An 18,030-nucleotide genomic window follows, 5' to 3' on the forward strand; every position below is an offset into this window, starting at 1 on the left:
AGTAGCTCTGGAAATTCAATATTTCACAAGGTTGAGAGAAAAGTCTTCACAGGAGAAGAAGGACTCTTTTTTCTGTCCTGAATCAGGTTAGTCTTACTCTTATACACTGCTTGTTAAGTGAAATTAACAATCAATTCCCCAGAGGGTGGTAAGGATGCCTTCTCTGATAGACATCTTATCAAAGGTACTTAACAAATCAGAATAATTTGGAGGGAAAAATATACCTATGTTCAGAGGCTTTTCAAAAGGGAGAGAAGAAAGAATTCATTCCTAGGGAAGGATGAGGATTGGAGAATTGTGTGGATATACAAGGAAAGAGAAGTGTGTGTGTATGTGTGTGTGTGTGTGTGTGTGTGTGTGGTGTATCTATAAATGGTGTGGTGTGTCAGTGATGCGTGTGTGGGGTATGTGTCTGGTGGGGGAGTGTATGTGCATGTATGAGTGTGAGGTATGTGTGTGTGGTATATGTAGTGTATGTATGTGTGGTGAATGTGATGAGGTATGTGGCATGTATATTTGTGGTTTGTATGCATGTATTGCGTGTGTGGTATTATGATGTGTTTGTATGCTTGGTTTGTATGTGTGTGCTGTGTATGTGTAGTGAGCCTGTGAGGGTGGTGTGTTTGTGGTACATGTATGTGATGTGTATATGTGGTGTGCATGTGTGTGGTATGTGTATTGTGCAATGTGTGTGGTACGTGTGTGGATGTGTGTGATGTGTATGTGTGTCTGGAAATAAACAGCAGCCTGGGAATAGGTTCCAATGTGTGGTGGTTATGATCAGCAAACTGCCTATTGAAAAATACTTTGCAAACCCCAAGTATTTTGGGCACCTGGTGTCATAAGCTGATGTGGTCAAATCTCAAGGCCCAGGCTGGCCAGTGCATGCTGGTGCTCCCCTCTGACTGAGAAGTGTCGTCTGAAACGAGAGGGCACTATTCTCCGCTTTGCTGAGCTTCCAGCTAGCAAATGCAGAACTTTGCAGCAGTGGCGGCTGCTCTAGCCATTTAAACTGAGGATAAGACCAAGGGAGCACAGAGGTGTGGTCCCTGCCTCTCCTCACGAAAAGGACATTAACAATCAAGTCCGACTGTGCAGAGCTGACTTGGGGTCAGTGAGATCGCCGAGGGGCTACCAAATTAATTCTCATTGTCTGTGGAGGCCATCCCTTGAGTGACCTAGACAGTCAGCCGTGTCTGGCTTTTTATGAGAGACCAATGGGGAGGATGAGAAAAAGCCACATGTTCAGTGGCAACCAAAGCCAGTCAGGACCCTCAGGAAGGGCCATGCTTGGAGGACTTGGGAGGCCAGGGGTGGGGCATCAGAATGGGCAGGTGGTTTGTTGTTTGTTTCTACTCTTTATGAAGACCCTCCCCAAATGAGTCTGCCCCTTTCTACTCTGACTCTCCCTGCTATACCTGATTTTCATAAAATTCTCCATAGACTTTCTTAAGAGAATGACTAAAAACCATGTGACTGAGAGTCCAACGCAGCTAATCTGCCCAAAGGGCATAGAACTCTCCAGAGTTCCTGCTCCTTTGACCCCAGCCACAAGTTTCCCTGTTTGAGTGGAAAGCCAACCCCAAATGTGCAGGGTTATGTAACCCTTTAGAATCTGGGACAATTGCATGAGTTAAAGGTTTGCTAATTAATTATTTGTGGGTTATCAGGAAAAGAAATGGAAATTATGTAAAATGGAAAGAGTAAAGCGGGGAAATCCGGGAGAAAAAGAGAAGAAAAACAGCCCACTCTGGGGTTTTTGAAGGGGAAAGAGGTTTTCAGCCACTTATTGTATAATTGTTCCTAGCATCATGCCTACTTCTAGGGAGCTGGCAATCCAGCGGTTATGAGAATGGGCAGGTCCCTAAGGAGTTTCCTTTCTAGAGGGGAGAGGCAGAACCTAAACAAGTAAAGGAACAAGATGGCTAGAGTCACGATTGTGGTGGATGTTGTGAAGACAATAAAGCGAGGAGCCAGAGAGCAAAGGGCTGCACATAAAGACAATAAAGCGAGGAGCCAGAGAGCAAAGGGCTGCACATAAAGACACTGTATCTTGGCTGGAAGCAGGAGGCACTGTCCCCCCACTCCCATTTCTCTTGTTTCCAGACAGACCCTAGCAATTGGGGGTGGGGGGTGTCTCTGCCTGGAGGAGACGGTCTCTGCCTTTCCCATTTTGCAGACACAGCTTTGTTTCCCTGAGGAAAGAGACCCCACTGGACTCTAACTCCTGTAGCAGGTAGAATCTCTGCCTAGGGAAGTAACAATTCACCAGGAGCCGGGAAAGCAGCCGGGGCCCTGATTTCTGCAGGGGGATCAGGGAATGGGAATATATGGCTTCCCTTCTCTATAACTGACGATGACTGGCAGATGGAACATATTCTATGTCCAACCTCCAACACACACACACACACACACACACACACACACACACACACACACACACACACACAAGAACATTAGAAATTATAGGAAAGGCATAACTGATGAATTTACATCGTTTTCAATTTGGCTCATTCACATTTAAATATAGATCATTCAGAATTAAAATGATTACTGATACAGTGAGATTAAAAGCTACCATCTTGGCAACTGTTTTCTATTCATTGTATCTGTTCTTTGTCCCCTCCTTCATTTTTCTCTTTTCTCTGGTTTTAACTGAGCATTTTATATGATTCAATTTCATCTTCTCTACTGACATCATTTATAATTCTTTTGTAAAAAAAACATTTTCAGTCATTGCCATGGAGTTCACAGTATACATTTTTAAATTATCTAGTTCTAAATTTAAATTATTCTTTATTACTTTAAATGTAATGATGGTACCTTATAACTAATATTTCCAGGTCATTCCTACAGTCCCTTGTGACATTTTTGTCTTGTATTCCACTTATACGTGTACTACAAACACCCAATACATTGTTAATATTATTGCTTTAAGCAGATAGTTATCCTTCATAGCTATTAAGAATAAGAAAAGAATCTATTTTCCCTTTATTCCTTATCCAATATTCTTTTCTTCTTTGTGTACACTGAAGTTTTTGACCTGTAGCAATTTCTTCCTGCCTAAAGAACTTCTTTTAATATTCCTTGGAGAGGGCAGGTCTACTAGCAGTGAATTCTTTCAGTTTTTTTGTTTGATAAAATCTTTATTTCTTTCTCACGTTTGAAGGATATTTTCACTGAATATAGAATTCTGGGTTGAAAGAGGTTTTTTTTGTTTGTTTGTTTTCTGTAGTTTTCAGGGTTTCTGTATATTTTTAATCAACCAAAAACTTTAAAAAAATAAGTGAAATATCAAAGGAAGCACATGATGGAGTTGAATGGACACTGATATGATGAAGCAAGTTTCCCTTTGATGCATGTTTTAAATCGGGGAGGAGGACCGGGCAATGTTGGTTCAATTTTCTCTATATTATGCTGACATTAATGTGTTCTGCACTCTCAGTGAATGGAGACCGAACTCTCCAGCAAGAAGAGAAGCAACTGCAAACCTGTATGCAAATGGATAACCAACTCCCTCCCAAGAAAGGTGAAACTTTATTCTCTGTCCTATCACACAGACTTTCTACTTCTTAAAAATGACATCATAGAGTCCATGTGAGAGATTTCCTATGGAAATACGTCAGTGTCTTAGAAATTTTCAAGAAAAGAGGTGAAAAAAAATCAGTCCTTCTATGGTTTTCCATCTGAAAAACCCTAAACCAAAAGTATCCACATGACCTGGTTGCTCATACTTTTCAAAGTTATTTCCATTTTTGTACACTTATCTGTTTATCACTTGGAGGTGGATATCAGAAAGAGGGGGGCTATTTCAGTTTTATCTCAAGCGTAAGGAAGCAGATCAGTGGATGGAAATGAGGCAGGATGAAACTTCTTGAGTCATTGCATCTTTGGACAAGAATGTGAACAATTAGATGTTCACTGACCATTTTTTTGAGAGAAACTTTTATCTAAGCAGGGCAGGGGAAGGACAATGAGGAATTTGGGCTATTGGCTCAGAGTTATGCTCATGTCATGGGTGACAAAATCCCAGCAAAAGAGGGGTGGCACAATGAACTGAATCTTTTACAATTTATATAAAGATTAGTAGTCTATTTAGTTTTTATATCATCTTGTATCAATTTTAATATTAATTATTTGATATTTTTAATTTTCTATTTCATCCATTTTCAAATTTATATACACACATGTTTATATATAAATATTTTTTCTATATATCATTGATATCTGCACTTCTGTTTATTATTTCTTTCCTTTTTTGTTTCATTGGTTTTGTTCCTTTATTCACTTCCCAAGTTTTGAGTTCTTTTCTGATAATTATATTTAGAAATGCATTTTTTGCTCTAACTGAATCCATGAGTTTGACCTGCAGTGTTTCCCTGTTACTCAGTTCCAAGTACTTTAGAATTCCCTGTGATCTTATTTTTAACTCAAGATTTATTTAAAAGTAATTTGTGGTCTTCCTTGAGAAATGTGGAGGAGAGAAGCAAAATTCAAAAGGTCACCTCTAGCCTGTACCTGACCACGACAAGCAGCCCTCCTTTGCCCATGGTAGGGATTTCTTCTTGCCCCTCCAAGTCATGGCCTTCTTCTCTCACCCAGGGGTTTTCGTAGTGTTTCTGTTAGCTTTCCTGGTCTATTCCCTTCCCTTTACTTTTTGAGGGCTGTATTTAGAAAGCTTTGGAGCAAGCCCTACTGAATATTGTTGGGGGGTGGGCATGCATGTGTTCCCATTTTAAACAAAGCTCCTTGGTTTGAGGTGTGTTTTCGATAACCCAAATACAGTGAATTAAGGTTGCAAATCAAAGCAAGGGCTAGCTGACGGTTAAAAATTCTCAGGGCCTTTGGTTTTCTTCCTTCTGCTCACTTTTAAGGTCCATGAAGGCCAATTTTTTTTTGGTTGTCCCTGGCAAGGTTGAGGATCCCAGTATGTCTTTGGCATCAAAGTGTTTTGGGGGAGGTTTCCCACTAAACTCTTCCATTGCCAGAGCCCTGGGATATGACTCCTGATGTCTCTATGCCCTAGGAGGTCGGAAAACCTGAGACCAAATGTCCTTACAGCAAAATCTGCATTCAGTCATCAGTGGATGTCTTGAGGACCATGGCTCAAAGGTCCTTGGACTAGATATTTCACCTTTTCTGCCAGATCATCCATGCTTTTAATGAAGCAGTTTACTTTAAAAATATCTTATCTAACCTGTTTATTTGTTTTCAGTGGGAGGTCGGTCCAGGAAACTAGCCAACTAATTTGCCAGGCACTAATACTTTTTTTTTTTTTTTCACTTAACAGTACATCTGAAAGAGTATTTCACAATTGTACATAAACAGCTTCCTCATTCATCTTTTTTATAGCTGCATATGACTGACTAGGCACTTATTTACAGACATCTAATTTGCTTAATATCTTTTACTACTTCAAACAATTCTGCAAGAATGTTGCTTAATGATATAAAATTCATTTCATAAGAAATATATAAAAATTCAACAACAAAAAAAAGCCCAAACTCCACCAAAAAATAAGGTACATTCTTTAATTAATATTCAAACACTTCTAATAGATGTAATAATTCTAAACTAGCTTCATTACCAAAAACACAACAAAAACCTGATTAAAAATGAAAAATAAATAAAAAGTGGAGCAAGGACAAGTCAGCTCTTTAATATAAACCAGTGAATTTTTTATTTTTGTGTTTTATAGTTCTATGTTTCTAAATCTGTTTTTTCTACCTCATAGCTGAAAATTTTAAACTGTAAATCTTCTATTTGTATACTAATTTTACAATTAATTTAAACTTAAAACAACTATGTCTTCTGAGTTATCAATGTTAAATTTTAAAAAAAGACATACATTTTTGGAGATGTTCTTCCTTAATATATACAGATTTACTGAACAAATAAGCTAATATTATATCTATTAGATATTTAAATGAAAAATATATGTGTAATTTTACATTTTACCAAATTGAGTCATTATTCTAACAACTTTTATTTTGATGATAATTGTGTTTTGTAAAATATCAGCTTGAAGACAGTTTCCAAAATCCCTTTGGTGACTTAACTACATAAGTATACAGGATGTGTTTTTATTAAAGAAAAAGAGAGTAGTTTTGTCCTAAATTAAAATGTTATTACAGAATGAGAAACAGGAAATGTAGGATAAAACTTGAATGGATATAGAAAGTTGGAGACAGTTTGCAGAAAAGGAATTTTATTTTTTGTGGCTAAGGTTAAATAAGATTTAATGGATCTATTTATAACATTTTTTAAGATCGTCAGTATCAAATAGTATACTGATGCAAAACTAAGATTTGGTTTTCTCTCCATTAAAATGACAAAGTTTTCTTGGATTATCAGCCTATTCTTAGTAGGAGGTTGTAAAGGTTTTTTCCTTCCTCTGAATAATCAATGCAAAAGGATAAAACAAAAATCTATGTTTTATCAAAATTTTGTTAACTTTATCATGTCCTTAACTGTTTAAAAGAAACAAGTCTTCTCATTTTTATAAAAAAAGTTTTTACAACTATGTTATCTCCTGTATTTACTTTTAAAATCTTTTACTGTCACTTCAACTAAAGAGCCAAGTATCGTTACTTAATGACCTGTGATCCTATTTAACCAAGTATTCAATCTTCCTGACAACTTTTAACAACATTGTGACTTCTCAAATAAAATGCTAAATAATATCTTTTTTTTTCAGACTGTCTTTGGGTCATTCACAAAGAATCTGCCCTTTCGCCTTGTAAAGAGGTGCTAAAAATAGATTTAATGTTATAAATTACATTGGAAAAATTGTCAAATTAAAAGGAATTTTTAAACAATTAAATTCAACAGGAATAGAAATAAAATACCCTCAAGTATATAAGACAAAATTTAAAATGCAATAAAAAAGACATGAATAAAGATATAAAAATTCTAAATAAAATATTATCAAAACAACCCTAACAATTTACAACAACATGAAAAACACATCAAACCTAAGTTGGGGATATCTCAGGAATGAAAGAGTAATTTAATATTAGAAAATATATAAATGTCATTCAACATAAATTGCATAAAAGAGGAAAACTGTGTGATAATCTCAATAGATACAGAAAAATCTTTTAATGAAATTTAACACTCATTCATAATAAAAACTCTTCATTAACCATAGATGTGTAGTATGCAGAATTCTAAGGTGACCACCTCCGCAAGGTTCCCAACCCCTGATGTACTCTTGGGTGGAACTAAGAGCGTAGAGGGTAGAGCTGAGAGCCCAGAGAATGCAACCAAGAGCCACAAAGGATTATTCCCAGGCCCCACGAAAAATCCAACATTTGTCTGGCTAGACTTCAAAACTCTTATAGATCAGTGACTTCTTTTTGCCCCCCATTTCCCCACATTTTGAACCAGAATGCCTATAGCTGCTGTCCTATGCCTGTCCCACCATTGTTTTTAGGAGTGTTGAGGGCATATAACTTGTTTCTCTAGTTTCACAGGCTTGCAGATGCAGAAGAATTGTGACCCAGGATGGACTTCTCCCAGGAATCTCATCCACACCTGATACAGATGATTTAGATGATGAAATTTTTGGATTTTGTGCTAATGAAATTACAATGAGGCTTTGGACTTGAGCTGATACTCTAATGAAGTAAGACTTTTGAGACCTTGGGATGAGGTGAATGTGTTTTCCATGTAGGACGCACATAAATCTTTCAGCCAGAGGATGGACTATTGAAGGTAGAATTCTAAGATTGTCCTCTCAAGGCCCAGCCCCTGGTGTACACTATTATTCAATCAAACACTAATCTAGATGCTGCTTGCAGGGATTTTGCATATGTAATTACAATTCCAAATCAATTGGCCTTAAAATAGGGAAATTATCTTGGTGGGGCTGCTCTAAGTACATGGGCCCTTTAAATATGGGGTTAGAGGTCAGAAACAGAAAAGTTAGCGAAATTTGATGCTTGAGAGGGATTCAGCATACAGGAGAGTCTCCACTGTTGACTTCGGAGATGGAGGTGGTCACCCGACAAGTAATGCCCACAGCCTGTAGTTGTCCAGAGCAGCTCTGAGCTGATGGATAGCAGGGAAATAGGGGCCCTAGTCCTACATCCACAGAAAACTGAATTCTGCCAACAATCTATGAGCTTGGAAATGGATTCTTCTCTAGAGTCTACAGATGAGGTCATCCTGTTTCATCGCTTTATTTCTGCCTTCGCAACCCTGAGCAGAGAACCCAGCCACACCACACCTAGACTTCTGACCTACAGAACCATGAGCTAAAAATAGGTGTTGTTTTAAGCACTGTGTTTATGCTAATTTGTTACACAAAAATAGAAAATGAATCAACTTTGTAAAGCACACAACATCAAAAACCTTCAACAAACATTATCCAAAACATAGAAACATTAGAATCACTCTGGGTAAAATCAGGAACAATGGTGTAAAACCAGGGATAGTCAGTGTAATCAATAAGGCATTGGCAGGTCTAATTGAATGTGAAAATGAAATTAAAGATGTGAGGATAGAAAAGTAAGAAATAAAAATCGTCATTAGTTGCACACTGCCTATATAGGAAACCTCCCCAAATTAACAGATGTATTTTTAGAAATAATAGTAAGTTTTGGCAAGCTGTCTGGATATGGCATCAACATTTAAAAGTCAAATTCATTTCTCCATGCCAGCCATTCAACTAAAAATGCAATTAACAAGACCACAAATTACCCTTCATTGGGTTGTAACAATGTAGGTTACATACAGTAAAATACATACACCTTAGGTGTACATTATGATGAGTTCCAGCAAACCTATACATGGGTGTATAACCAAGACCCATAGAACATCACACTTAAAAAGTCCCATCTTGTGCCTTTCCAGTCTATCCCCTCCTCTCCCAGAGGGAAGCGCTATTCTATTATCTAGCAGCATAGATTCATTTTGCTTGTTTTTGCACTCCATAAAAATGGATTCATATAGCATATATGCTTTGGTGCCTAGCTTCTTTAGGTGAGCATATTTTTGTTGCAATTCATTAAGAGTCACCCAGATTGTTGATCGTGTCAGTAGCCTTCCTCTTCATTTCTGAGAAACCTCCATTGTATTACTGTACCACAATATCGTCATCCATTCCAAATATTCTGCCCTTTTAAACAAAGCTGCTATAAACATTTCTGTTCAAGTCTTTTTGTAGACATATGTATATAAGTTTCCCAGGCTATTTAATAAAGTTACTCACAGTGTACACATTCCTGAGTAAAGTCCATTGTTCCTAGTGACATTGTTTATTTTGGAATTTTTCGGCCTTCAGCTTAATAGGTGCTTCTTCCCAAGAAACTGAACTTTTCTGTCAAATGCGCTGGATCGAATAGGAGAGTTGGGTTCATAAAATGGATTCGTTGCAAACCTCATATACAAATCACAGACATCCATAAATAAGTTCTTTATCCCATCTTCTTGCCATATGTCATGAAGCGTGATAAATCTCATACGGCCCACAGTAACAAATGCTGAAACAAACCATTGATTGAATTTGTCCACCGTTTTCAAGTACATGTTGTTCGACAGCCGCATGTTCTCATCTATGAGGTCGAGGGCAGCGTGTGTTATGATAACGATGATCTTTGGATTCCGCTTTTCCAACTGGCAGAAACTCCATTTCAAAAACAGGATTATCATGATGACCAACGACAAAATAGAAGTTTCTAGACATTGTCGTCAACACATGGCTCCTACGGCGAGACCCAAACAATGGAAACCCTGAATCAGTTGCAGCGGAGGAGACAAGCGCTCCGCAGCTTCACCCGGGTTTCCCGGCGCAGTCATCGCGAGATTCCCAATACATACTCTGTTTCTCCTGGGAAAATGCCGTTTGTTTAAAAGACTTTACTTTCCCCTCTTCAAATTGCATTGGTGCCTTTATTCAAAGGCATTTGACCGCCTATGTGCCTCTCTTTTTGGACTCCCTACTTTTGTCAGTTGAGAATTTGTCTGAAATTACATCGACACTATACTAATGATTACTCTAGCTTTATACTACCTTAATATGTAGGCTACAGTTTCTAAAATGCTTTTTTTTTTTTCAGTATGCACACACAAGTTTCTCAATCAGAGTATTCTCATAAATTTGGAAAATGGAAATGCCTCCTTGAGAGAAAACATCTTTGTGATTAGTAAGGGAACTTACTTTCAAGAGTAATCCAGGGTATTTATAAAGTGTTCTTTTAAAACAGGCATGAGACCGAGTACTTGGAGAACTGGTCTAATTTTCTGGGGCATTTTAGTTGGGATTATATTTTAGGGACTAAAATCCTTCCCACATCTTCCTATTGTATTATATTTTCTCAGAAATCAGTAAGTACAATAGCATTTGAAATTCCTATGTAGATCTCCAAATTCTGAGTGGCCCTTCCTAAAGTTGAAGTATGCCTTGTCCTCGGTTGTGATAACTATTGAGCTTTTCTGTTTATTTTCCAGTTCCAAGTCTTTTTTCCTTCCGTTATGGTTTATCCTTTCTCCTGCACTTTTGTAATCTGGCGATATGGGCGCAACGCACTTGTCTGAGCCTCACGATGGTAGTGATGGTGAACAGCACGGGTCCAAGTGGCTTGACCAACTTCTCAGAAAACGAGCCCCCAGCTAAAGAAAAGGTAAATCAAAAATATTTTCCACTTTCATAAGTTTAAAATCCTGTCTAGCTAATTTGTGCAGAGATTGAATGTTATATCTTGTATGACAATAACTAGAAAAATAGTCAAGCTCCTCTTGATTTGCCATGCTAAAAGTAGCCTAAATAATCATGTCCCAAGATTAAAATATGCTAGGATATTTGTGAAGGGGTTTGTTGTGTGAATCCTTCTATATTCAGAAAAATAAATCCCAAGATTAGGGCTACTTTAGAATTGAGAAATTTGAGAAACAGAAAAAAAGGGGACAGTGTTTTAAGCCACAAGTAGAAGGTAAAGACACATTCTCTTTTTTAAGTTTAAAAATATGCAATCTACTTTCATGTTTCATTAATTTCATCTCTGGAAGGTAATGTGTTGTTACTCATCAGAAAATGTAGGTGCTGAGAAAAAAATGGAGATAGGTGGAAGGATTTTCTTTTTCTTTTTTTTTTTTTTTTACTATGCTCTTCCTGTTTTCCTTTATACAGGCAAATAAGAACATATTTTCTTATTTTCTCCCCTTTTTACATTAAAGATAACATACTAGATGCAATGTAGTACATCTTGCTTTTATTTTTTATTCTTTTATATAATGATGTTTTTAGCCTTTCACTCCCAATTTTTATGTAAAAAGTGATCTAGGAGCTTATTTTATATCACATTTTCTATCCCTATTTTCATTCAATTTTTTGTTAGTTGAATTATTTCTACATTGTAAGGGCATATGGTAATTACATAAATTCTGTAATTACTTTATCCCACCACAGTTTTAGTCTTAGTTCTATAGTTAATGTATTTATTTCTCCCCATCATCAGTCCTTTAAGTGACATTGGCCTTATCACACCTTTGTTAACTAAAGCTTGTCCTCTGGTAAATTCCTCGGGAAAAACTGGTGGGTATAATATTGATGAAATTTGTTTGATCTTGATACTTAAAGGGCAACTTGGATGGATATAAAATCTTAGGGTTCTATATACTTTTTCTGAGTAACTTATAGGTGTGGCTGCACTACAGATATTGAGCCACTGTTTTCTGATATTGGATATTGCCATTTAGTATTCTGATGCCAACCTGATTTTTTCCCTCAAATGTGATTTGGTCTTTTGATTTTACTAAGTTATACCATGTAGGTAAATTTTCTGTGACTCAGGAATAATCCATCCTGGGGCACAACTCCTCTCCAACTGTGGGCCTATGAAATGATAAAGTTATGTGCCCCCAACACTTCCAGCATACAGGGGTAGGACAGGAGTAAGAAAATAGCTATACACTAATCAGTTCAAAAAGGAGGAAAATGGAGGGTTAAAAAAAAATAGAAAGGTTTGTGCTTCCTCTATATGTAAAGTCTCTTTTAATGTTTTTCCCCTTCTGGACAAAATGAAGTAATAGGCACTGGATTACTTCCCACCTTAAGCATCTAAAAATGAGCAAAATTTATGATAGGATGATATTCAAGACACTGGACATTGGGCAATAAAGAATAATGAACCCAGTGAGAAGGAAAACAAATGAGACAAGCTCTGCAATTGCCCCGGCTTGCTGACTGGAGAGATTTTCCAGATCACAATACAAAGAGGGAGGACCCAAGCAGAACCCACTGGAATCCCTAAGTTGAGGAGTTGGAGCTGAGAGTCCAGGGAGACAAAGGAAGCTGGAGTTTGCAAGACAGAGTGCACTGGAGAGGAAATAGCTGCACAGAGAGAGAACCGTGAAGATCTGCAGAGGGTGCCCTTGAATGTTCAACAGAATGTAGACGACCATAGGCATATGAGGAAGCCACTTGAGGCTGGGGAACAAACAAGTCAAAATGATTAGATGGAAAAGTCATTGGTGTTCACACAGAGCTGAGCATCATACAAATTCCCAAGTCACATTAGTAAAACTCATGATTCATAGGGCATTGAAAATAATATACAAAAGGGTCTAGCCCACTAGGGTAATAATTAGTTGTAGTATTAGCACTGTACCAGTTCTACCTAATAAAGACCCAAAAGAATTAAACTCTTTCTAAGTAACTAACTTGTCCATCACAAAGAAGCATAAGAATATGTATAAGAATACAAAAGTATCCAGCATCAAACAATATAAAATTGTCCAGAATCTTAATAAGCATATTATTGGGCACATAAAGTAGGAAAACACAGTCTATAATGAGGAGAAAAACTAATCTGTCAAAACTGATTCAGAACAGATGCAGGAAATAAGAAGTAGCAGAAAAATACATTTTAAAATGTAACTACAGAGGGAGGGAGGGAAGGAGGGAGGGAAAGAAGTAGTGGTGTGACAGCATGTTAAAGTTAGTGGATCGGGGTATCGGGGGAGTCAGGGAATGCTGGAGTTCTGTGTATGGGGTTTGTATTGTTTTTGCAACTATTCCTATAATTTTGAATTTATTTCAAAATAAAATGTAAAAAAAAAAAAGTAACTACATTCAATGATGCAGGACTGAAAGCATTCCCCTTAAGACCAGGAATAAGAAAAGAATGGCCATTTCACCTCTGCCATTCAATATTGTACTGGAAGTTCTAGCCAGAGCAATTGGTGAGAAAAAGAAATAAAAGGTATCCAGACATGAACAGAGAAGGAAAACTATCTTTATTCACAGATGACAAGATCCTACTTAGAAAAAATTTAAAAGAATCCACAAGAAAACTATTAGAGCTAATAAAAAAATTCAGCAAACTTGCATGGTACAAGATTAACATACAAAAATCAGGTGTGTTTCTATACACCAACATTGAATAATCTGCATTGGAAACTAAGAAAACAATTCCATTTAAAATAGCATCTAAAAGAATAAAATATCTAGGAATAAATTTAACCAGGGTAGTGAAAGACCATATGCAGACAACTACAAACATTATTGAAAGAAATTAAAGAAGACCTAAATAAATGGGAAGACATCCCATGTTCATGGACTGAAAGACAATATTGTTAAGTTGTCAATACTACCCAAAGCCAGTTACAAATCAATGCAATTCCAATCAAAATTACAGCAGTATTTTTGGAAAAATGGAAAAGATGATCCTCAAATTCGTAAGGAATTGCAAGGAGCCCTGAATAGTCAAAACAATTTTGAAAAAGAACTGAGTTGGAGGTCTCAAACTTACTGATTTCAAAACTTATTACAAAGCCATATAATCAAAACAGTGTGGAACTGGCATAAAGATACACCAATGGAACAGAAGTGAGAATTTAGAAATGTACTCATACAGCCATTGACCAACTGTTTTTTCAACAAGGATACCAGGAAAGGGAAAAGAATACTGTCTTCTATAAATGGTGCTGGGAAAACTGGATGTCCAGATGCAAAAGAATGAAATTGGTCCTCTACCCCACATGATGTATCAGCATTAATTCAAAATGGATAAAATACTGAAACTTGAGAACCAAAACCATAAAACTCTTAGACAAAAACGTAGGGGGAAAATGTCATGACTTTGGATTTCTTAGATATAACTGTAAACACATGAACAACAAAGAAAAACATAGATAAAATGAACTTCATCAAAATTTAAAATTTTGTGCATCAGAAAATATTATCAAGGAAGTTAAAAGACAACCTACAGAATTGGAGAAAATAGTTTCAAGTCATGTATCTGTTAAGGGTTTAATTTCCATGATTTATAAAGAACTGCTACAACTCAACAACAAAATGACAAACAACCCAATTAAAAACTGGGAAAATGATCTGAACATACATTTCTCCAAAGAAAACATATACATGGCCGGTAAGCCCATGAAAAGATGCTCAAAATTATTAGTCTTCAGGATAATTCAAATCAAAACCATGAAGAGATACCACTTCACACTCACTAGGAAGCTGTTGTTTGAAAATAAGTGTTGGTGTAGATGTGGAGATTGGAACCCTTTTACATTGCTGGTGAAAATGTAAAATGGTGCAGCCATTGTGGAAAACAGTTCAGTGGTTTCTCAAAAAGTCAAACATATAAGTATCATATGTTCTGGGAATTCCATTCTAAGTACATACCATAAGAATTGAAACCAGAATAATGCATAGCAGCATTATTCACAATAGCCAAAAGGTGGAAACAACCCAGTGTCCATCAACAGATGAATGGATAAACAAGGTATGGTACATACATATAGTGGAATATTACTCAACTGTAAAAAGGAATGAAGTTCTCATGCATGCTACAATGTAGATGAACCTTGAAATCATTATCTTCAATAAAACAGAAACAAACAACCCAATGCAAAAATAGGTAAAAGATTTGAACATAAATTTCACCAAAGATGATACCATACATGGCAAATACTCACAGGAAAAAATGTTCAACATCATTAGTAATTAGGGACAAGCAAGTCAAAATCACATGGATACATTACTACTACACATTGATTCAAATGGCCAAAATTAAAAAGACTGGATATTCCAAGTGTTGGTGAGAATGTGGAAGAACTGGAACCTGCCCACACTGTTGGTGATAATGCAAAATGATACAACCACCTTTAAAAATAGTTTGGCATTTCTTAAAAATGTAACATACACCTATTACTTTGATTTTGTTTTGGAAAACCAAAAGCATATATCAATACAAAGATATGTACATAAATTTTGATAGGAGCTTTAGTTGTAATAACCAAAAACTTGGAAATAGCCAAAATCTTCATCAAAAGGTGAATGAATAAACAAACTATGGTACATGCATAAAATGGAATACTATTCAGCACCAAAAGGGAACAGACTAGTGATACACAGAGCAACATGGATGAATCTCAAAGTAATTATGCTTTATGAAATACGCTGTCCAAAAGAGTGCATAATGACTGTCTTAGCTTGCCAGGGCTGCAGTGACAAATATCATACAATAGATTGGCTTAAATAACAAGAATTTATTGTCTCATGGTTTTGGAGCCTTGAAGTTCAAAATCAAGGTCTCAATAGGCCATGCTCTGTCCTGGAGTCTTGTACCATTCTGGTTCTGACTTGTTGCAATCCTTGGGGTTCCTTGGGTTGCATTTCTCCTTCTGCTTTTGTCTCCTCTTCTGGCTTTGTCGGACAGACTTCTACTTGTTCTGACCTCTGGCTTTTACTGACCACTGTGCCCAATTTCCTTTGCTTATAAGGATTTGGCCATATGGATTAAGTTCAGGTTGGCCATATCTAAATAGGATCTTCAAAGAGCCTATTCACAAGTGAGTCCACATCTTAACTGATAATGTCCTCAAAGGCCCTGTTTACGAAGTGGTTGGTTCCACCCACAGGAATACAGATTAAGACTTGAACATGTCTTTTGTGGGGGTCATCATTCCAATCCCCAACACTGAATGATTACATTTATATTAAGCTTTTAGAAAATGAAAATAAGTTATAGTGACAGTCAACAGATTAGTGGTGGGTATGTGGCAGGAATGAGGGATCACAAAGGAACAAGAGGAAACTTCTGGAAATGAAAAGTGTATCTATCATCTTGATTGTGGTCATGGTTTCACAGGTATGTACAGATTTCAAAATTTATGAAGTTGTACCCTTTAAATATGCAAAGTTTAAATATGCAGTTTATTGTGTCAACTATACCTTTAAAATCTGTTAAAATCTATTTCATTTACAATATTTCTTGAATCGTATTTCAAAATATTGGTGGAATTCTATTGCTTCAGTTTAAGCATTGAGTACCCCATGTTCTAGAAAAATGGTTGCTCAGGCGGACATATCTTAGATCCTTCACTGTAGCAAAAGAGGAAGGAGCTCCTGAGCTTTGGAACTTGGAACCTCTCTCTGGCACATTCACCTCCTTATGGAATCTCTTGACACAATCTGGAAAAATCCTTCTCCTTCAAATATGAGTCCCAAAAAAGGAATTCAGTTTGCTGCTATACAAAGATACAGAAAACTGAAGAAATAGAGCGATATAATTTTTCTTATGATGAAAACTCACCAGAGAATTGTTTTTGCAAAGCAAATCTAAATTGTAACATAAAATTACAAAATGAACTTAAAAATTAGTGAAGCAATTATAGCTAGGGAAGGGACACTACGGAACAGTCCATGTAGGAGCTCAAAGCAGAGATGGCCAGAGGACAGGAGGCTGTGTTCAACAGCAGAAGGAATCAAAATCAAAAAAAAGAAAAAAAGGACACCAACAGAACTCAGAAAATAATTATGAAAAAAAAAGACAACTTTTTATAAAAGGACAAAATAACAAGGAAAGTGAAAGCAAACAGACACCACAGAGAGAGAGTAAGGAAAAAAGAGGAAGGAAGATGAGAAAAAAAGCGAAGCACGTGAATGAATGGTATTCTCTAGTGAAGACTCCCTCTGCCATCATCAACGACTGTGTTTCACTATTCCATTAAAAATTTGCCCTTCAGATATTCCGCTGTAACTTTAAAATAGATATTGTTTTATTATTAATGGAATTGCATATATTTATATTTGTCACCTATGTTTATTGGTCATTGCAGTTTTTTTCTCTTATAAATTATCTATTGGTACCCATAAGTCATTTATACAACTCATACAAGTTTATATGTAATTATTCATAAGATTTATGTAGGGAAATTTATATATGGGGTGCCTTCTTTCATGATAGCTAGTGAATGCATTGAATAGGGAAATATCAACTGCAGTTTTATCCTTCTGATGTGGGCAGTTCCAAATTGAGCTCTGTGGTTTTAATCCAACCATGGTGGGCTCTTGTTTCATGCTCTGTTATGGATGCTGGTGGCTTTACGCAATAAGAAATACCACCAAAAGTTTTGAGTTATCTGTTCCCATGCATAGGGAAAATTGAACAAAAGTCTGCTGCAACACCTGATACGGGTAAGGGTGAGTACTGGTTTTGCTTGTGCAGCTTCTGGGATTTATAAAGCATGGTGGAGCATTCTGAGCCAGTCTCTGGATAGCCCCACATGTCTACTGGAAAAGATCTGGAGCTTCCCTCTTCACTGGATACTATATGGATGCCCATTGGTTATTATTCATTATCCTCAGAGTGGTAGTCCTACCAGATTTCCCAGTGTAAGTCCTTTTCCATCAGAGAGACAATACTATACAGACAATACTAAACTATACAGCCATAGAGTGATGGGGACTTGGTAAGGGGAGAAAAAAAGAGGAATGGAGGAGTCAAGATAATAGTGATTAGAGAGGGAGAAACTAAGATGGTGGCTAGGTGAGACAGGGCAAAAAAACACCTCCATGAAAAACACTAGATAAAAACCAGAAAGTGACCCCGAATACCGGTTACAGCGATGCGCCAGCTGGACAAGGTCTGCTAGTATCACAGGGGCCATATACTTGGTGAAACCAGGAGTCTGCATTCTGAAATGACCACCCGTACACACACCCCACATTCAGAGCGGACAGCTCCAGCAGCACACCCAAACTGAGTTCTTCACCTGAACCCCACAAGAAGCATT

At 36.9% G+C, this 18,030-nt stretch overlaps 1 protein-coding gene and 1 pseudogene across 4 annotated transcripts in view; one reads left to right on the forward strand and one right to left on the reverse strand.

The window, feature by feature from the left end:
• Positions 1-18,030, forward strand: part of SLC17A1 (solute carrier family 17 member 1) — a 51,192-nt gene continuing 33,162 nt past the window's right edge. For 2 of the 4 annotated variants that reach the window (XR_005218051.1, XM_037844260.1), the window contains exons 1-3: positions 1-86; positions 3,446-3,529; positions 10,453-10,625. Coding sequence is in view for 3 of the 4 variants with exons in the window: in XM_037844260.1 (XP_037700188.1) it covers positions 3,496-3,529; positions 10,453-10,625 (207 nt within the window). In the remaining variant the exon portion in view is untranslated. Of the gene's footprint in view, positions 87-3,125; positions 3,132-3,439; positions 3,530-7,467; positions 7,628-10,452; positions 10,626-18,030 lie in introns of those variants that run through there. The other 2 variants (XM_037844261.1, XM_037844262.1) reach the window with 2 other exon arrangements.
• LOC119540193 lies at positions 9,283-9,688 on the reverse strand (annotated as a pseudogene).

Source organism: Choloepus didactylus, chromosome 7 (assembly GCF_015220235.1).
Source record: "Choloepus didactylus isolate mChoDid1 chromosome 7, mChoDid1.pri, whole genome shotgun sequence".
NCBI lineage: Eukaryota > Metazoa > Chordata > Mammalia > Pilosa > Megalonychidae > Choloepus > Choloepus didactylus.